At 35.4% G+C, this 18,445-nt stretch overlaps 1 protein-coding gene across 2 annotated transcripts in view; it reads left to right on the forward strand.

The window, feature by feature from the left end:
• Positions 1-18,445, forward strand: part of SLC41A2 (solute carrier family 41 member 2) — a 129,563-nt gene that overhangs the window by 78,816 nt on the left and 32,302 nt on the right. For both annotated transcript variants that reach the window (XM_079936297.1, XM_079936298.1), the window contains exons 8-10: positions 1,051-1,130; positions 13,426-13,557; positions 14,584-14,732. In XM_079936297.1, the coding sequence (XP_079792423.1) occupies positions 1,051-1,130; positions 13,426-13,557; positions 14,584-14,732 (361 nt within the window). The remainder of the gene's footprint in view (positions 1-1,050; positions 1,131-13,425; positions 13,558-14,583; positions 14,733-18,445) is intronic.

Genomic DNA, 18,445 nt, shown 5'->3' on the forward strand with positions numbered 1-18,445 from the left:
CATAGTTTTTTAAATTACGTAGTAAAATATTTCTAAGGATGACTGTTTTTAGACTTTATAGTATACTTTTTAATGGGAACTCCTAGCAGTTTAGGCATATTTAGCCATTCATTTATATTATTAAAGAATTAAAATAGTAAAGATTTAATAATTTCCTAATATTAACTATCAGGTAGTGGTAAGAACCTTTGATCTGATAGTTGACCATCAACCCTGTTCTCTGACAGCATATAGTTCATTTTTCTGTAACGTGAATTGCATTTTCCTGGAAGATTTGGCAACAGGATCCCATGAAATACTGGGACTGACACTGTTTTGTAGTACGTAGACCAACAGACTGAAGTTAACCAATTGTTAATGGTCTTGGAAACAAACAAACAAAAAATCTCCAAGCTCCATTGAGACACTGAGAGTGTGTATCTTGCCACTGTATAGCTGTATGTTATTTTTCCAGACCTCTGTTCTTCAGATCAGCTCTTTCTATGGCTGCAACTCATTGTTTTAATTTACCAATGGTCAGACACTGTAATCTACTATATCTAGTTTTAACACAATAAAAGTCATCTCTTTAATGGCTTGCTTACTTCAAATATGAAAAGATACTCTTTAAACCTTTTTTTAAATTATAAGGGTAATAAATGCACATGGTTTTTAAAAAACTAATAAGTACAGAAGGATACAAAATGACCATGAGTCTCCTGTCAGTGTCACCTGTAGGGGTGGACATTGTTAATAATTTCTTACATGTCCTTCCAGACATTTTAATGCACTTAAAGTACATGCTTTTTTCCTTTTTACGTGTAACGTATGTAAACATGTAGACCAGAAGGAGAGCCCTGAAACGTGGGGCTACAGCTTATGCCATGTTTTGTTTTCACCATTTTGCTTTTGACAGTGATTTTTACTTTGAATATTTTTTCTTTTTATTCAATTTTTCAAATGTCTAAATATTTTCTGTTTAAAAATAGGGGTGTTTGTATATAAAGAACAGCTTCCAATTAGTACATTTCCTTTCCTCTTCCCTAAATTACATGCTTTTGCTTCTTTCAGCATCGGGGGCCTTATTCTGGACACAACTGTATCTGACCCAAACTTGGCTGGGATTGTTGTTTACACACCAGTTATTAATGGTAAGAATTAGATACACTGTTTCATAATGACATCCTATCTCTCTATATCCTTAGGTACAAACAGGAACCTTTGAGTTCCGATTTTAAGAGGTCTGTCTTCCCATTCTATTCATTTGATTTTCAGTCCCAGGTTGTTGCTCATGGTGGAAACTACACTGTATGTTCTCAGTATGCAGAACACATTTTTGAAAAGAACTCTCACTTAATCTTATCTCTAGATATTAGTTTGAGAATCAGACATACCTGATTTTTAAGATTCCTGTGGCAAAATAGGATATTCCAATTCTATATTATCATTAACTTTGGGCTTACCTGCTTTCTTGTGCTGCTGTGTTGCTGTCCCTGTCAATTTTTGTGGATAAATTAGAGTTAGCTAGGTTTAAGCATTGCTGGAGTCAATTCACTCCATTAAAATCTATCACTCCTCTGTTGATCCCTTTCAAATCTGCCTTATATTTTTTCTTATCTATAAAATGGGAATTATAATACTTAAATTCACAGGGGTTTTTATATAAATTCCATTTAAAAAGACAGATTTAATCCAGTCCTACTGGCTTTTGGGCTGGCATTCACTAAATTGGATTTTGGTATAGCCTAAGCCAATATAATTTAAAATAATGCTACCTGGGGAAAACTGTATCACAGGATATATGACACATTTAATATAAATTACTTTTGTATATTTATGAATAAGAAAATATGATATACAAAGGCAACTTCTCTAAAATCTAATTTCATATCTACAATTTTTACTGAACATTTTAATTTTGGGGTACCTGAACAAATTTCCCCTAGAGATGCCCCTCCCAGTTTTCCTGGTAGCACCATTCTCCCCATCACCTGCCCTTAACATCATGGACCCATTTGATTCAACCTGGCTCTTTCATCCTCTTTGAATAGATAATGACCAAATCTTGTCTATTTGTACATTAACATAATTCACTTGTTCATTTATTTATATAACAAGTATGTCTTACTACTGTAGTCTACTAATGTCTCAGTTCAACCATCATTCAAGTAATAAAGTAGGCTTCCTGACTCACTCCCTATTCAGTGCAAGTTGAACGTCACTAGTAGATGGGTCTACCGTAAACATTGTTTTTATTACATTAGTTTTAAGCTGATGAACTTGACAGTGGTTTCCTCCTGCCTGTCAAATCAAATTAGAACTCTTCTGCCTAGCTATCAAGACTCTCTCTATATGCTCTTGGACGCACACAACTTTATCCTTTATCATTGCGACTTGCTTCTTGCATTGTGGCCATACAGAGATCTAATTTTCACTGCCTGGAATAACTATCACTTTCTTTCCCCCTGTCCGAATCCTCTCAGTGACTATTACTTGATGAATTCACTAGCATGAATATTACCCAACAATGACTGTTAGAACTGTATTGCCCAGCATCTCAGTGAGAAATTTAACTTAAATTACAACCCCGTTATTAGTAAGATTTTAGTGAGTATCTCTGTTATTTTGCCTTTTACAAGAAACAGTTTGCTAAAGTGCCCTCATTGGAAGTCTGTGCATGGCATGGCATAGTGGTAAAATCTTTTTTCTATCTCGGTAAGTAAACCTCTTAGTTGGATATCACAGTGAACACATTTTATGTTACATTATGCTCTTTAAAAACATTGATTGAGAAGATTCACTCCATGCTTCTCAAAAAAGTTGTAACTTCTGAGAACTGAATTTCGTTTTAAGTGTGCTGAGACATACTATTTAAAAGACCCCTCCCTGTTTTATCACCATCGTCATCATCTGCTATTTTTTCCATATTTATTTACTTATTTATTAATTTATTTTGGCTGCACTGGGTCTTCGTTGCGGCATGCGGGATCTTTAGTTGCAGCATGTGGACTCTTAGTTGCGGCATGTGGGCTTCTTAGTTGAGGCATGCGGACTTCTTTAGTTGCTGCATGCGAACTCTTAGTTGTGGCATGCATGTGGGATCTAGTTTCCCACCAGGGACCGAACCCAGGCCCCCTGCATTGGGAGCGCAGAGTCTTACCCACTGTACCACCAGGGAAGTCCCCATCATTTGCTATTTAGTGAGTACCTACTCTGTGGCAGATTACTTTTAGTTCTTTTATGCATGTTATGTTATTTAATCCTCAAATAAAGATAAGGTCTCATATCTAGCAAATGGTGGTTTAAACCCAGATCTGCTTGATATCCCAAAGCCTGTGACTTCTTTCCTTCAAAATGAACAGCTACTAATTTATCTGTTATATTAGATACGGGAATACACACTTTGTTTAAAGTAAGGCATATCTGTGTTGATACTGTGATGAGGGTATCTTTTAATGCTTATTAACATCTCTCAGAACCAGTAACATTTTTAAAAAATATATTTCATGTAACGATAGTTCTCGAGGTGTTGAAAAGTGAGTTCTGTGGTCAGCTAAGTTTTAGAAACATTAGGTTAAAAAGATTTCTTTTCCACAGGATGCTGTGAGTCTCCCCTTCTGGAACTTTTGTTAGAGAGGGGTTGGAATTTCTGGATCTAATCTTCTTTCTAAACCCTAGACCATACTTTGAGAACTACTGATCTAGGTCTTATTATATCTTTATCACAGTCTACTTTCAAATAATAATATATCACTTTACATAAAGGATAAGAACCTTATATTAGTATACTTGGATTTTCACTCTTTCTTATGGGCTCTTTTTGTCATACGTTTTACTTTGCTATAAATCCTATAACATTATTTTTGCTTTAAACAAGTATGTTTTAAAAAGATAAAAAATGAAGGGGTGGTATCTTGTACATTTCCCCAGATTTTTCACACTTTCAGCACTCTTCTTTCCTTTGTGTAGATTCGTATTTCCATCTGGCACTGCCTTCCATCTTCCAGAAGAAGCACCTTTAATGTGTCTTACAGTGCAGCTCTGCAGAGAAAACAGAGGCTTTAGGCAGGTGTCTCCCAGCTTCCTTCTCCTTCCTTTCCCTTCAGCTCTAACAGTGTCTACTCTTAACCTTTTTCACTCCATCTCAGAAGAAGAGCAGACTCTTTTATCTAAGACCATTACACCTCCAATGGGATCCTTACTCTCAGTTATCTTAACTTTTCCTGTACCTTCCATACCTTCCTCTCTTCCATCTTTCCTCTTTTTTTTTTTCATCTTTCCTCTTTAGTTTACAATTGTACTCGACTCTTTCGTTCTAAATCACCTTTCCCACAGTGTTCTGCCTTCTCAAGCTTCTGTTTTCTCCCTTCTACTCTTTACAACCAAACTTTTCAAAGTGTAGCCTGTACTTGTAAAATTTCTTACAATGTCTTGCATCCCTCTCACTCTACATAACTTTTTTTGCTGAGCTCCACAGTGACCCTCTAATTACTTTATCCAGTAACTTGTTTTCAGTCTTCATTCTGTTCAACTGTTTGATACTAGTTAATCTGCCCTTTTGCAACTTTCCCAATTCTCCTCCCATTCTCTGAAAATTCTTCTCCATTTTCCTTCACTAACTCCTCCTTTCTAACTGCCTCTTTAAGTATGTGTATTCTTCCAGACTCTGTTCTTGATCATATTCTATTCTCACTTTTCACCTTCTTTATGAGGGATATTGTCTAGTTCAGAGGTTTTCAAAGTGTGGTCCCCAGACTAGCAGCATCACCTGGGATCTTGTTAGAAATGCAGATTCTCAGGCCTCAGCCCAGACCTCCCATGTCAGAAAGTCTAGTGTAGAACCCAGCAATTGATTCTGACACATGCAAATGTTTGAGAACCATTTGTCTTAGTTATGTGACTTCAGCTCTCTATCCCCTGTCTCGACCTTCATTCACTTCCACATCCATACTTTAAACAGATATTTCCACACGGAAGATCCAAAGCTCCAAATTGAACTCATTATCTTTCCCCCAAACCTGCTCTTCCTTCCGGGTTTCTTGTCAGTTAGTGGTATTATTATCTACACAAACAAAACATCCCAAAATCACACACTCCCTTTCTCTAAATGCTCTCTCTTTTCATCTGCTCTTGAAATACCTTCTGAGTTAGTCTCAACCCTTTGTCTCCCCGTGCTCCCTGGTTTTTGTTCATTCATCTTCCCTGGGTACATCTGCATAAATTGTCTCCCTGCCTCTACTATCACCCAGTGTAACCTGTCTATCCTCCATACTGCTGTTAGAGTTAGCTTCCCGATCAACAAAGCTGATCCTGTCCCTTGCTTACGTAAAGATCACAGTTAAGTTTCCTGGAGATAAAGTACAAATTATCTAGCGTAATATACTCAGTAAGCCCAATCTGCCCTAAAATCACCCTCTCTAATCTCATTTCTCCACCACTTCACCAATTCTTAAAATTCTCATCTTGTTGAATTTTTGTTGCTTTCTCAAAAAGATCATGTCATTTCTCTATACCATTCCTTTGTACCTGATGTTCCCTCTGTCTCACTTCCCTTCTTTTACTTACCAAGTTCTGCTCATTCATTCAGACCCAATTAAAATGTCACCTCTTCTGCAAAATAGTTCCCTTTGGGAATTCCCTGCCAGTCCAGTGGTCAGGACTCTGCACTTTCACTGCCGAGGGCATGGGTTTGATCCCCAGTTGGGGACCTAAGATACCGCAAGCCATGCGGCATGGCCAAAAAAAGAAAAAAAGTTCTCTTTTCTATGCTTCCACAGCATACTTTTAACATACATAATTATTTTATATGATGATTCTTTTTTGTATGACTCTCTAGTGCCTAGAGATAGTGCCTAGCATGTTAGGATTTGGTAATTGCTGGATGAATAAATGCATGAGTTTAAGGAACATGCTTTGTTTTGCTGCAAAGTACATGTCACCGAATTTGAAGTTATCTTATTAAATAACACAACTTAGATTATACCCGAAACATTTCATATACTTAGGAACTGGTGAAGTGCATTAAAAAAAAGGCAAAAAATAAATAAATAAATAGAAAAATGGTTCTTACTATTTGTATAAAAAACTAGCAGTGATGGCAACGTTTATTACTTTCCTTAACAATTTCTCCTGCGTGTAACCATAGAAATTGGTTTCTCAGCATTTCCTCCTCTTTGGTATATTCTACAAGCTTTTTAGATAGGAGTGAATATTTATAAATTTATTTATTTATTTATTTTTGGCTGCATTGGGTCTTTGTTGCTGCACGTGGGCTTTCTCTAGTTGCATTGAGTGGGTGCTACTCTTCATTGTGGTGCGCGAGCTTCTCATTGAGGTGGCTTCTCTTGTTGAGGAGCACGGGCTCTAGGCGCGTGGGCTTCAGTAGTTGTGGCTCGCAGACTCAGTAGTTGCGGCTTGCGGGCTCAGTAGTTGTGGCACACGGGCTCTAGAGCGCAGGCTCGGTGGTTGTGGCACACGGGCTTAGTTGCTCCGCGGCATGTGGGATCTTCCTGGACCAGGGATCGAACCCTTGTCCCCAGCATTGGCAGGTGGATTCTTAACCACTGTGCCACCAGGAAAGCCCGGAGTGAATATTTAGATAGGAGCTCTTTAGATACTGAAAGAAGTTAGCAATCCCAGGAGTGAGTATTTTGTGGACAGAAAGAGTTGAGCTAGAGATCAATTGGTTAGAAGAGGGATGAGCTCAGTTAGTGTAGCCAGGGGAAATGATTCAGAAGGAACCATTTCTTCAGTGGTTTGGAAGTCATTTGAGAGTTCAGTTTTTGTTGAGTAGAAGCAATGGCTAAATAAATGAAGGTATAGCCTTAGATAGAATGTTATGAACAATCAAAATTAAAAAATTACATTTCACATAACAACAAAGATGAATTTTAGGAACTTAATATATGTGAATTATCCCATTTCTATAAAGTTCAAAAGCATGTTTAGGAATACACATATATGTGGTCATACATAGAAAACAAGAGAATGAAAAACACAATTCAGGATAGTTACTCTGATTGACGAGGAAGGGCATGGGATTGGGGAGGGCACATAGGGTACTTCAAATGTAAAAATCATGCTGTATTCCTTTTCTTAAATTGGGTGATGGGTACATGGGTGTTTTTGCAATATGGTTATTTATAGCTTATATGTATTTTATAAATATTATTTCTGTATCTATTAAATATTTAGTACAAAATAAAAATCCTGGAAGTAGCACTTTTAGATTTCTTATTAAATGGTTGACTATGAAAAGAAAAGAATTAGAATAACAGCTAGGTGTCCAAATGAAGAATTTCCAAGGTAGGAGGGATATAGGTATGTTTATTGACAAGGAGGCAAAGGAGTAATAGAAAAGGAAAGATGGAGGATGCATGAGAGATGGTGAAGAAGGAAAGGGCAAAGTCCACAGAATGATGGGCTACAAAGTAGCCTTGGAAAAAAAGGATACCCCTTATTACTTCAATGTGGTAAGAAAAGGAGTCCTGAAGAGAGACTAAGGTGAAGGGCCTTACCTATAATGACATTCTCAGTTGTCCCAAGAAGGTAGATAGATTTCCCAACCTGTTTCATGTCGTGACACACACAGAAAATTGTAATATTAGATGGCACACTAGGGAGAAGAAGGAGGCCACTTGGAACCAGAGGCAACCAGCCTGCCCCTGCAGAGCTTCGAAGGTCAGTATCTTGACACAGCTGTAAACTATTCAAGGCATCCTGGTTTGGGAAGTTCCGATCGAGGCAGTGTTTCTCAACCTTTTTTTCATTATGACCCTCTGAGGGAGCCATTTAAAACCTTTTTTCCCCTAAATGTTCCCACCCATGAAATTTTAATATCACAGATATCCAATTTATCCATTTCTATACTGTATGTATATCCGTGCTTTATACATAAAATGAGTGAAAATTTTTTTTCTCCCCCCAAGAACAAATTTTTGTCCCCACTAAGAATGCATGATCTAGGGTAAGGGAAGCAGAAAATTTGGAGACCTTGTAAGTCACTCATCAGGTTGCCGACACGTACACCGGAAGGAAGTGGTAGAGGTGAATGTGCCTGCCCTCATTTAGAGGAAAGGGTCTTCACTCTGAGGGGCTTACATGTATTTCTTCTTAAAAAAAAGAAAAAAAGAAAAAAATGGAAGACACATCTCCCCTATCCCTTTGCATTTCTTAAAACTAAAAGAGCAGTTCCTGTGTGTGAGTTCTGATAAGGAGTCATGAAAGGAGGAGAGGTGAAAATGCAGAGATGTGTGGAGATGGCCAAAATATGTAGGTATATATGGAAGATACTAGATCTGCTGTGCTGTTGATTATAAGGCTTTGCTTTTGAACAAAATGAACTTTTATTTCAGGTTCCCTTAGGAATGCCCAAAAGAATTATTGACATAATTTGAAATATATTCTATGGTGTGAAATCTATTCTGTGCTAAACATTTGCTGGAAACATATATTTCTAAATTTAATAAAGCATGAAGTTGGATTTTAAAGCAGTCCTTTGATGAACCTTCTGAATTTGTTCATACTATCAAACTTTCTGTTATCAGTGGAGCTCATTCTAGCAATAAGGCACTTAGAAATTAGGTCTTATGGATACTGAAAGCTCTCACTAATTATTTAGTATGTCGAAAATCTGTTTTTTATTAATGTTATTAATTTATGTGGCAATCTTTAAAAGCTCTCTACTAGCTCTAGTAGTGCAGTTAGTCTGTGAGGAATTTAAGTAATTTAAAAGAAATGCTGGGGGCTTCCCTGGTGGCGCAGTGGTTGAGAGTCCACCTGCCGATGCAGGGGAGCCTGTGCTCCGCAACGGGAGAGGCCACAACAGTGAGAGGCCCGCGTACCGCTAAAAAAAAAAAAAGAAATGCTGATAGACTTGCTCTTAATAGAAATGTAGAGTATGTTGTGATAGCGAGAAAGCATTTCTGACATTAAGGAAAGCTATTCAAGGTAATAATTCTGCTATAGTTTAAAAATATAACCAGTGATCATGATGAGATCATGATGGGGTTTTAACTTCATGAGAAGTTAAAACTTTAATAAGTTTCTATACTAATTATGTTAATTATTTTGTCTTTCACATGATGCCTTTAATCTACTTGGAACTGATTTTTGTGTATAGTATGAGAATAAGGGTCCAATTTCATGGTATTTTTTGGCATATTAATAACTGTCTTGGTACTGTTTATTGAAAAATCTATACCACTCTTTATTGATCTGCAGTACCTCTTTTGTATATCACAGATTTCACGTGTATGCGTGCGTGTGTGCATGTGTAGTTATCAGGTTAAAAAAGTACCCCTCAATTCCTGGTTTGCCAAGAGTTTTTAATAATAAATAATAAAATGATGAATTTTATCAAGTTTTCTGCATTTATTCATGTAATCATATTAGTTTTTCCTTCATTTATTTGTTAATGTACCATATTATATTATTTTCAATTATTAAATCAGCCTTACATTCCTAGCATAAATGCAGTTTTGTTGTGGTGTATTACACATTTAACATTTTGCTGGATTTGGCTTGCCAACAGTTTGATATCTTTTTTACATTTATTTTTATTCATAAGATTGGCTTATAATTTTCCTTTTTCATATTGTCATTGTTGGATTTTGAACTCAGAGTTATGCTAGTCTCATTATGTGAGTTAGATATACTTACTCATACACTTTATACTGTAAAGTAATGTAAGATTTTGTAATCTATTCTTTTTATTATATTTGTTACTTAAATATTTGGTAGAACTCACTTGAAAAAAACAACAACAACAAAGCAAACAACTTATGTGGACCCGGTGATTTTTTGAAGAAGATTTAAAATTTTAGATTTAATTTCTTTAGTCATAGAATGATTCAGATTTTGTATTTCTTCTTGAGTTAATTTTGTTAAGTTATATATATTTTAGAATATTTTCCCATTTAAATTGTCAAGTTTACTGGCATAAAGTTGTTCATAATCTTATTTTTAAAATATTGGTAGTAATTGGAATTATGGCTTCCTTTTTCTTCCTGTTGTTTGTCCCTACTCTTTTTTTCTTTTCAGATAACTGATATGTAGCTTTATTGATCTTCTTACTTTTTTCTCTTTCATTACTTTTCTTATTCAAGTTTGTGTTTATATTTCTATCTTTTCCAACTTCTTGAGATGGATGCTTAGGTCAGTAAGTCTTCCTTCTTTTTTAAGTATGTGCGTTTAAGACTTTAAGTGTGCTTCTCACTACTGCTTAAGCTGCACCCCACCTGCTTTTGTATGTAATATTTAATTTCCATTCAAATACAAATGTTGAAAATTTTCTATTATGATGTCTTCTTTAATTCACAAGTTATTTAAAGGCATGTTCTCTCAGTTTCCAGATAGTGAAGGCATCAGGCCCTGAAGGTTTTTTTTCATGAATAAGTTTTTAACTATGAATTCAATTTCCTCAACATAGGGTTTCTCAATCCTGACACTCGTGATATTTGGGGCCAGATAATTTCATATTGTGGGGGGTGGGATCCTGTGCACTGTGGGTTGTTTAGCAACATCTCAGGCCTCTGCCCACTTGATGCCAATGAAACGTCCCAAATTACGACAGCCAAAAATGTCTCCAGATGTTGCCAAATCTCTTCTTTTTGGATTGGGGGTCGATTATTGGTGGCAAAATCACCCCCAGCTGAGAACTACTGCTTCATAGATATAGGGCTATTCATGTTATCTATTTCTTGCCAAGTGAGTTTTTACAGTTTGTATATTTCAAGGAATTTAAAAATTTCACCCAAGCTATTATTTTTTGGCATAAAGCTGTTCATGGTATAACCATATTATTCTTTTAATCCTGCATAGTCTGTAGTAATGACTCCTCTTTCATTCTTAATATTGAAATTTGTGTCTTCTTTTATTCTTGATCTATTCAAAGAAGCAGCTTTTGGTTTCATTTCTTTTCTCTATTGTTTCTGTTTTCTATTTCATTGATTTATGCTCTTATACTTCTTATTCCTTCTTTATGCTTCCTTTCAGTTTAATTTTTTATTTTTTTTTTAGGTTCTTAAGATGGGAACCTTAGATCATTGATAATAGATCATCTTTTCTAATATAAGATTTAATGCTGTGAATTTCTAAGGACTGCTTTATGTGCAGTACTTATCTCAATATGTTGTGTTTTCATTTTCATTAAATTCAGAATATTTTAAAATTTCCTTTGTGATTTCTTTTTTGACCTGTGGGTTATTTAGAAGTGTATTGTTTGCTTTCCAACGTTTGGGGGAATTCTCAGATATCTATCTTTTCTGTTGTAGCCAGAAAACATACGTTATGTGTTCCAGTTTTTTCAAATTTATTGAGACTTGTTTTATGGCTCATAGTATGGTCTATCTGCGTGAATGTTCCATGTGTATATTTGTAAAGAATATGTATTCTGCTTTTGTTGGGTGTTGTGTTCTATAAATGTCCTATAGATCAAGTTGGTTGTTATTATTGTTAAAATCTCCTGTATAGTTTTGATTTTTTAAAAATCTGTGTATTCTACCAGTTAATAAGAGAAGAGTGATAAAGTCTCCAAGTATAAATACCAACTTGTCTGGTTCTTGTTTGTTTGTTTTTCAGTTTCATCAGTTTTTCCTGTGGGTATTCGGAAGATCTATTTTTAGGTGCAACTACATTTAGGATTGTTATGTCTTTTTCATGAGTTGACCTCCTCAGCCATTATTCAATGTTTGTTTTTCTCTCTGGTAATATCCCCTGTTATAAAGTCTTTTCTTTCATCTTCCTGATATTGATATAGCCACTCTAGCTTTCTTTCCCCTAGTGTTTATATGGTATATCTTTTTCCGTACCTTTACTTTTAACCTATTTACGTTCCCATCTTTTAATAATGCATATTGTAACCTCTTTCCCACTAGATCCTTTAACATATTAATCATAGTAATTTTAAAGTTCTTGTCAGATAGTTTCAACACGTGAGTCCTGAGTCTGGTCCTATTGACTTCTTAACTCCTGACAGTAGTCTGTTTTCTTTATTGCTTTTTACTGTCTCAGAAATTTTTTATCAAATGCTGGACATTGTGTATAAAAGAACATTGGAGATTGAGATAAATATTATTTACGCCTTAAAGGCAGGCTTTTTCTTCTATTAAGGTCATTAGTGTGGAGGACTGTGTGAGTCTCATCAGTAGTTGAGCCGGGTCTGGTTTTTGTGGTTGTTATAGTTACCTTCAGTGCACCACTGACTTCAGATTTATCAATGAGCGCCTGCTACCTTATGCTCAGTGTGAAGCTTGGAGCACTGTATGCCTGGAGCATGAAAGGCTTAACTATCTGTGCTCTTGCTTCTCTTCTCACAGTAGGTTGTTGATGCTTGTTACATGGTGCAAGGCATGGGATGGGATTTGGGATTCTCTTGCACTAGTCTCAATCTTAGGCAGTTCTTATACACTTGGTCCACAGAGGTGAGGCCTTCTCAGTGTTTCTTAAGACCAATCAATTACTCAGATTGGTCTTAAGCAGGAAGATTTCCTTCCACTTCTCCAGCAGTAGACAGCTTTTGCTTCTACTTTTCCTCCAGTGGCAGTTGATCTTTGCCTGGGGTCGGGTAGCTGGAGTGTTTCCTTCATCACCTCAAGCAGCTTTTGTTTCATATGAGCGAGGGAGTCAGAAATGGATGCGATTTCTTGCTGTGTGCCACCAAGATCGGTTCTCTCAAGTGTTCTGTCCTACCTCAGTCTGTCTCACAAGTGCCCAGGGGAGGCTTGCAGAAATAGTTGACCCGTGAATGTAGACTCCCCTTGTGTCTAGGGTTCCCAGGTGTTCTAGATGGTTATGTTAGTCCACACTCAGCATTAAAGAATTTGAAATTTTCAGTTGTTTCCTTCCTACTTGCTTTTATGACTACTACCTCTTCCTCCCCATAATCTGTCAAAGGAGAGTTTGGGTGTCCTAACTTACCTTGGGGGCACTTACCACCCTTTGGAATTCATTTCACTTCTAGGCATCAACTCCCCTTCCTCTGAGTATATGAGAAGATAATCTAGGTTAAAAGATGACTTTCTTGAGTAATTTTTTCAGTGTCTTATACCCATTTCTTTAGTAACCTGAGAGACATGTATCAAGCCTTGTCTATTTGAATAAATCTAGCTTGTTTTCCCTGTCATTAAGATGATAAACATGGAATATCTTGTTACCTAGTTTTATATCTTGGTTGTGATAGTAATTTTTAAAAATTAATTACTCTGCTTTCAGACCAAACAGTGAGTTAGATTTAAAAAAATAATGAATGAGTCTTTCACAGCAGTGATTTTCTGTCTTTGGAATATCTACCTCAGCATTTAATAAATCAACATTTCAGAAGAATTCTTTGTTTGTTTATTTTCTTGGCCCAGGATGTGACATAAAGAGGCTTGTATTCAGTTGAATGTATGCACATTATTTAAAATATGAAGATAACTACCTTGTTTGTTTTTCCTTATGTTTCAGGTATTGGTGGTAATTTGGTAGCCATTCAGGCTAGCAGGATTTCTACTTACCTCCATTTACACAGCATTCCAGGAGAACTGCCCGATGAACCCAAAGGTGGTTACTACCCATTTAGAACTTTTTTTGGTCCAGGTAGGTGCTTGTGGATTCTTGCATATTTTATTTCAGGAACTATTGCTCTCTATGAGTATAGGCAGGCAACATTTGTTGAATACATATTTTGTTTGTGAATATTGCATAGTTTTCCATTTCTGAGAGCTAAATAGATTTTAAATACTAGAATAGACTGTATTCACTAAATCTCAGTGAACAACAACAAAAAAAACAATTTGGATCAATTCTGCAGTTGCTGAGGAGCTTTATATAGTTTTTCTCTTTCTCTGGGATATCTTGCTTTAGGAGTCAGGAAAGAGGAACCTTGTGCATATAAGAAAGCACTGTTAGGTGATTTAGGGAGACAGATATACCATCTGTCTTTTGTATATTAATCTTTTGGACCTTTCTAAATGTAGGCATTTGATTCCAAACAAGCAGAATGAGAGGGGATAACCTCAGTTACAAGGACATTATTTTGTCCCAGGCGTATGATATCCAAAAAACTAAACCACAATTTTAAATTCTTGACAGTTTTTTTTTTCTGATGAAAATAAATGTAATGTAATAAATGTAACTTTTGAATAAGGATCAGAAATGCCCAGTCTTTTAATTGCAGTGAAAGAATTCTAAAGGAAAAATAAAATTAAAACATTTCATAACCAAAGGTCCTCTATTAGAAGATCATGAGATGTCATTTAGTCATTAAAATGGTCAATAAAAAGGAATTAAATGATGTAGGGAAAAAAACCACATTTCAGTACTTTAAGAACTTCATATTTTTTTCTTTTGTCTTTCCTCTGTTTTTATAATAGATATTATAGTTTGACCAGTGTTCTTCATAGCATGTTTTTATCAACCACCTTTTATTTAATTAATATATAACATATAGGGAGAATTTTTAAAAATTAAGTGAATTGTAAATAGTTAAAATTTATTTTTAGAAACTGAATTTTATGTGATTCTATGCACTATAGTAACTAGAAGTAATCCTCAAATTTTAACAACTGTGACCTATTATTCACCAAAATATGATTTTAACAACTTTTACATTTTATATTACAGGAGTAAATAATAAGTCTGCTCAAGTTCTACTGCTTTTAGTGATACCTGGGCATTTAATTTTCCTCTACACTATTCATTTGATGAAAAGTGGTCACACTTCTTTAACTATAATCTTCGTAGTAGTATACTTATTTGCTGCTGTGTTACAGGTAAGAGTTGAAACCTCTTGCAATCTCTTTTATGCTCAGATTGATGTAAAAGTGTAACTGTAAATCTAAAGGCATAAGAAATATTTTAACATTTCAAAAATCAGCTGAATGCCTTCATATTGATTTGATCTTCTTAAAACCAATAACTTTTAATATGATTTGATCAATAGAACCGTTGAATTTCCTGTTTCCTAGATTCTGTGTCTTCCCTTTTATTTGTTCTCTTCTTTTGTATGAACACATCTTCAGATAAATTCCTGAGAAAGACTGCTGCATAGGAGAAAAATTTTTGAGTCTTTGCATTTTGTAAAATGCTTTTACATGAATAGCTTGACTGGATATAGAATTGTTTCTTTTAGAATTTTGAAGGCATTGCCTCCTTGCTTTTTAACTTCTCCTACTACCATTGAAAAGAACAACACATGCCATTCTCACTGCTGATCTCATGGTACAGAACTACTTTTATCTTTCTAGAAGCTTCTAGAAAGAAAATCTTCTCTTTGTCCCTATTGTTCTTAAATTTCTTCTGGTATTTATCTATAAGTTTTAAAGTAATATGCCTAAATTTCTAGTTCATGATTAATCTTCTTTAGGCTTTTGCTAATAAAAGTTGAGGGTTTGGGGGCTGTTACAATGCCACATCTTTCCCATGTGGTTATATAACAGTTTTTGGTTAAATTAGTCAGTGCTTCTATTATTGGGTCTATCTAAACATTGTTTACTATAGAGCCAGATAATGTATTATATTTCCTTTTTGTGTATTTCACTTTTCTTTGGGTTAATAGTCACATCTTTTTCCATTTGCCTCATTTTCCATAAACCCATCCTAAATTTTTTTTCCAACTGGTTGCAGCTTTATTTTGGCTTCTTAGCCATGGCTTCTTGCTAAGCTTTGTAGGATTTGGTACCTCCTACAGTGAGAAATCCTAATTTAAGAGATGCATTCAAATAATTCTTTGAAAAGATGACATTTGAATTTGGCCTTCAGGGGGTTTGTAGGAGTGGAGCTGGAGGGTAAGTATGTGGAAAGAAACTGCATTGATGATAATGATGTTAATGAAATTAACTGACATTTACTGTGTTTCCTGTATGACCAGCATTGTTCTAAGTGCTTTACATGTACAGATTTACTTCATTCTCACAAATACTCTCTGAGATTTGTCCTCCTGGTGTAAATCAGTGATTTTTAAAGTGAAGTACGTGCAAAACAATGCATTGTGTGCAGAAAGAGAAGATTAAAACTTCTATTTATATATGTCTACCTCATTTGTTTAAAATGTCTATTTTCTCCTGTTTTTATGATCGCTTTACAGTAAACGTTAGCACAGTGTTACGTAAGTATACTCATTTATATTGAAAGGGCTGCATAAGCTAAAACTTTTGGAGGTTACTGAGTAAAAGCATAGAGATGAGAAAGCACAGAGCTTATGCCAGAAAGAGCAAGTAATTCGTACAGAGGATATAACTAAAAGAAGAGAAGATGAGGTTAAGAAGGTAGATTAGGGCCAATGTAGAAAGGCTTTAAATGCCAGGCAGAGGAGACAAGAATCCGCTCATAAAATAACAAAAACGCTTATGACTTAATTGATATTTTTAACTTTTCTATAATGCTTTATAGCACCCAAGATTTTGTTAAAAGTCACTTATCAAATCATTCATTCATTCATTCAATAAACCTTCATTCTACTAGGTGCAGGGATGGGTTTTAAATCCCAGGATGAATAAATTCAGACCCTATCCTCAAGGACTCACAGCCTGGAGGGAAGACTACTACATGAACAAATAACTATATTATATTGTAATAGAATATAAACGCTGGGAATAGCTACGCGTAATTTGCTGTCAGAGCTTGGAAGAAAAAGCAGCTAATTCCACCTTGGGAGTTATATTTTTCTACTATTCAGTAGGGACAACAGTTACTTCAAATGCATTTTTACTACTGGCTATCTTTATTGCTACATATGATATGGTCATTTATTATAATTTATGTTCTCCATGTGTGTAAGTATTATGAAAAAGATGCATTCCTCAATCCTATGGGAAATATTTAAGAGACTCTTCTTTGGTCTGTTTGTAAGCATGCCATTTTTAGAGCAAGTTCCTATTTAGAGCAAATATTTCAAATATATTTTCTTATCCCTCTTCACTTCATGGGTGGATTTGATGTTTATGTTTATGGTTCTGTGCCAACATACTGTCATGCATCATTTCTCTTAAGTTCATGAAGGATATAAGAAATTATTCTGAATTCATAAAAATATTAGATTTCAACCTTATGCTCACAGTATTCCTATATGTCTTCTGTTAACCTCTGACCCAAATTCTGACCAGTAAAGTTTGAAAAACTAGAGTTGAGGAGAGTAATTATTAATCTCTCTGTGTCTCAGTTACCTCCTCTATAAAGTGGGAGGGATACAGACAGTCCGACTTAACGATTTTTCAACTTTATGATGTGCAAAAGCGATAACGCATTCAGTAGGAACCGTACTTCGAATTTTGAATTTTGATCGTTTCCTGGGCTAGTGATATTCGGTATGATGCTCTCTTATGATGCTGGGCAGTGGCAGCGAGCCACAGCTCCCAGTCAGCCACGTGCTCATGAGGGCAACCAACTGATAAACCGATCCACTTAAGACCATTCTGTACCCAACCATTCTGTTTTTAACTTTCAGTACAGGATTCAGTAAACTACATGAGCTATTCAGCACTTTATTATAAAATAGGTTTTGTGTTAGATGGTTTTGCCCATCTAACTGTAGGATAATGTTAGTGTTCTGAGCATGTTTAAGGCAGGCTAGGCTGAGCTACAATATTCAGTAGGGTAGTTGTATTAAGTGCATATTCGACTTACAGTATTTTCAGCTTATCATGGTTTTTTGGGATGTAACCTCATCATAAGTCAAGGAAGATCTATAGTGTTACCTACCTCATAGTCACTTTTGAGGATTAAATGAATTAATTACATAAAGCTTGCTTCATAGTAGATGCTATATGTGTGTTAGCTGACACTATTGTTGTTGTTGTTTTAACGTGGAATTGTAAATGGTGAGCCATTAATCTCTGAATAACAGTTGGATTTTTTTTTAATTTTATAGTATTGACTGAATTTTCTTATGTGTCTTTTACAACTTTCATTTTTATGGGTTTTAGTTTTTATTTTCTCCCTAAGAATCAGATAATCTGCCAGAGTAGATCTTTGGTTTTGCACCTGACATTGTGCATTATTTCAATGCAATAGCTTAGAATGAGATTGTAAATTGTCAAATCAAATCTTCATGCTCTGACACTAACATATATAACACATACATGAGCACACACATTCACACATCTCTTTAGAGACTGAGGTTGAGATAAAAAATCTTGACCTTTCCCTGCCTACTTCACTCAGTCCAAAGATGGACAGAATAAATAGTACTTTTTTTTAAGACTTTTTTCTTTTTGATGTGGACCATTTTTTAAAGTCTTTATTGAATTTGTTACCGTATTGCTTCTGTTTTATGTTTTTTTTGGGTTTCTTTGGCCATGAGGCATGTGGGATCTTAGTTTTCCGACAAGGGATCGACCCGCACCCTCAGCATTGGAAGACGAAGTCTCAACCACTGGACTGCCAGGGAAGTCCCTAAATATGTACTTTTTAAAGACAAAGACTCCTTCACCACTTAAGACTCATCTTTTAATATCCTTTACTTGACTGACTTCCTTTTTGGATGTGG

The sequence above is a fragment of the Stenella coeruleoalba genome (assembly GCF_951394435.1).
Source record: "Stenella coeruleoalba genome assembly, chromosome: 11".
In the NCBI taxonomy this organism is placed as follows: Eukaryota; Metazoa; Chordata; class Mammalia; order Artiodactyla; family Delphinidae; genus Stenella; species Stenella coeruleoalba.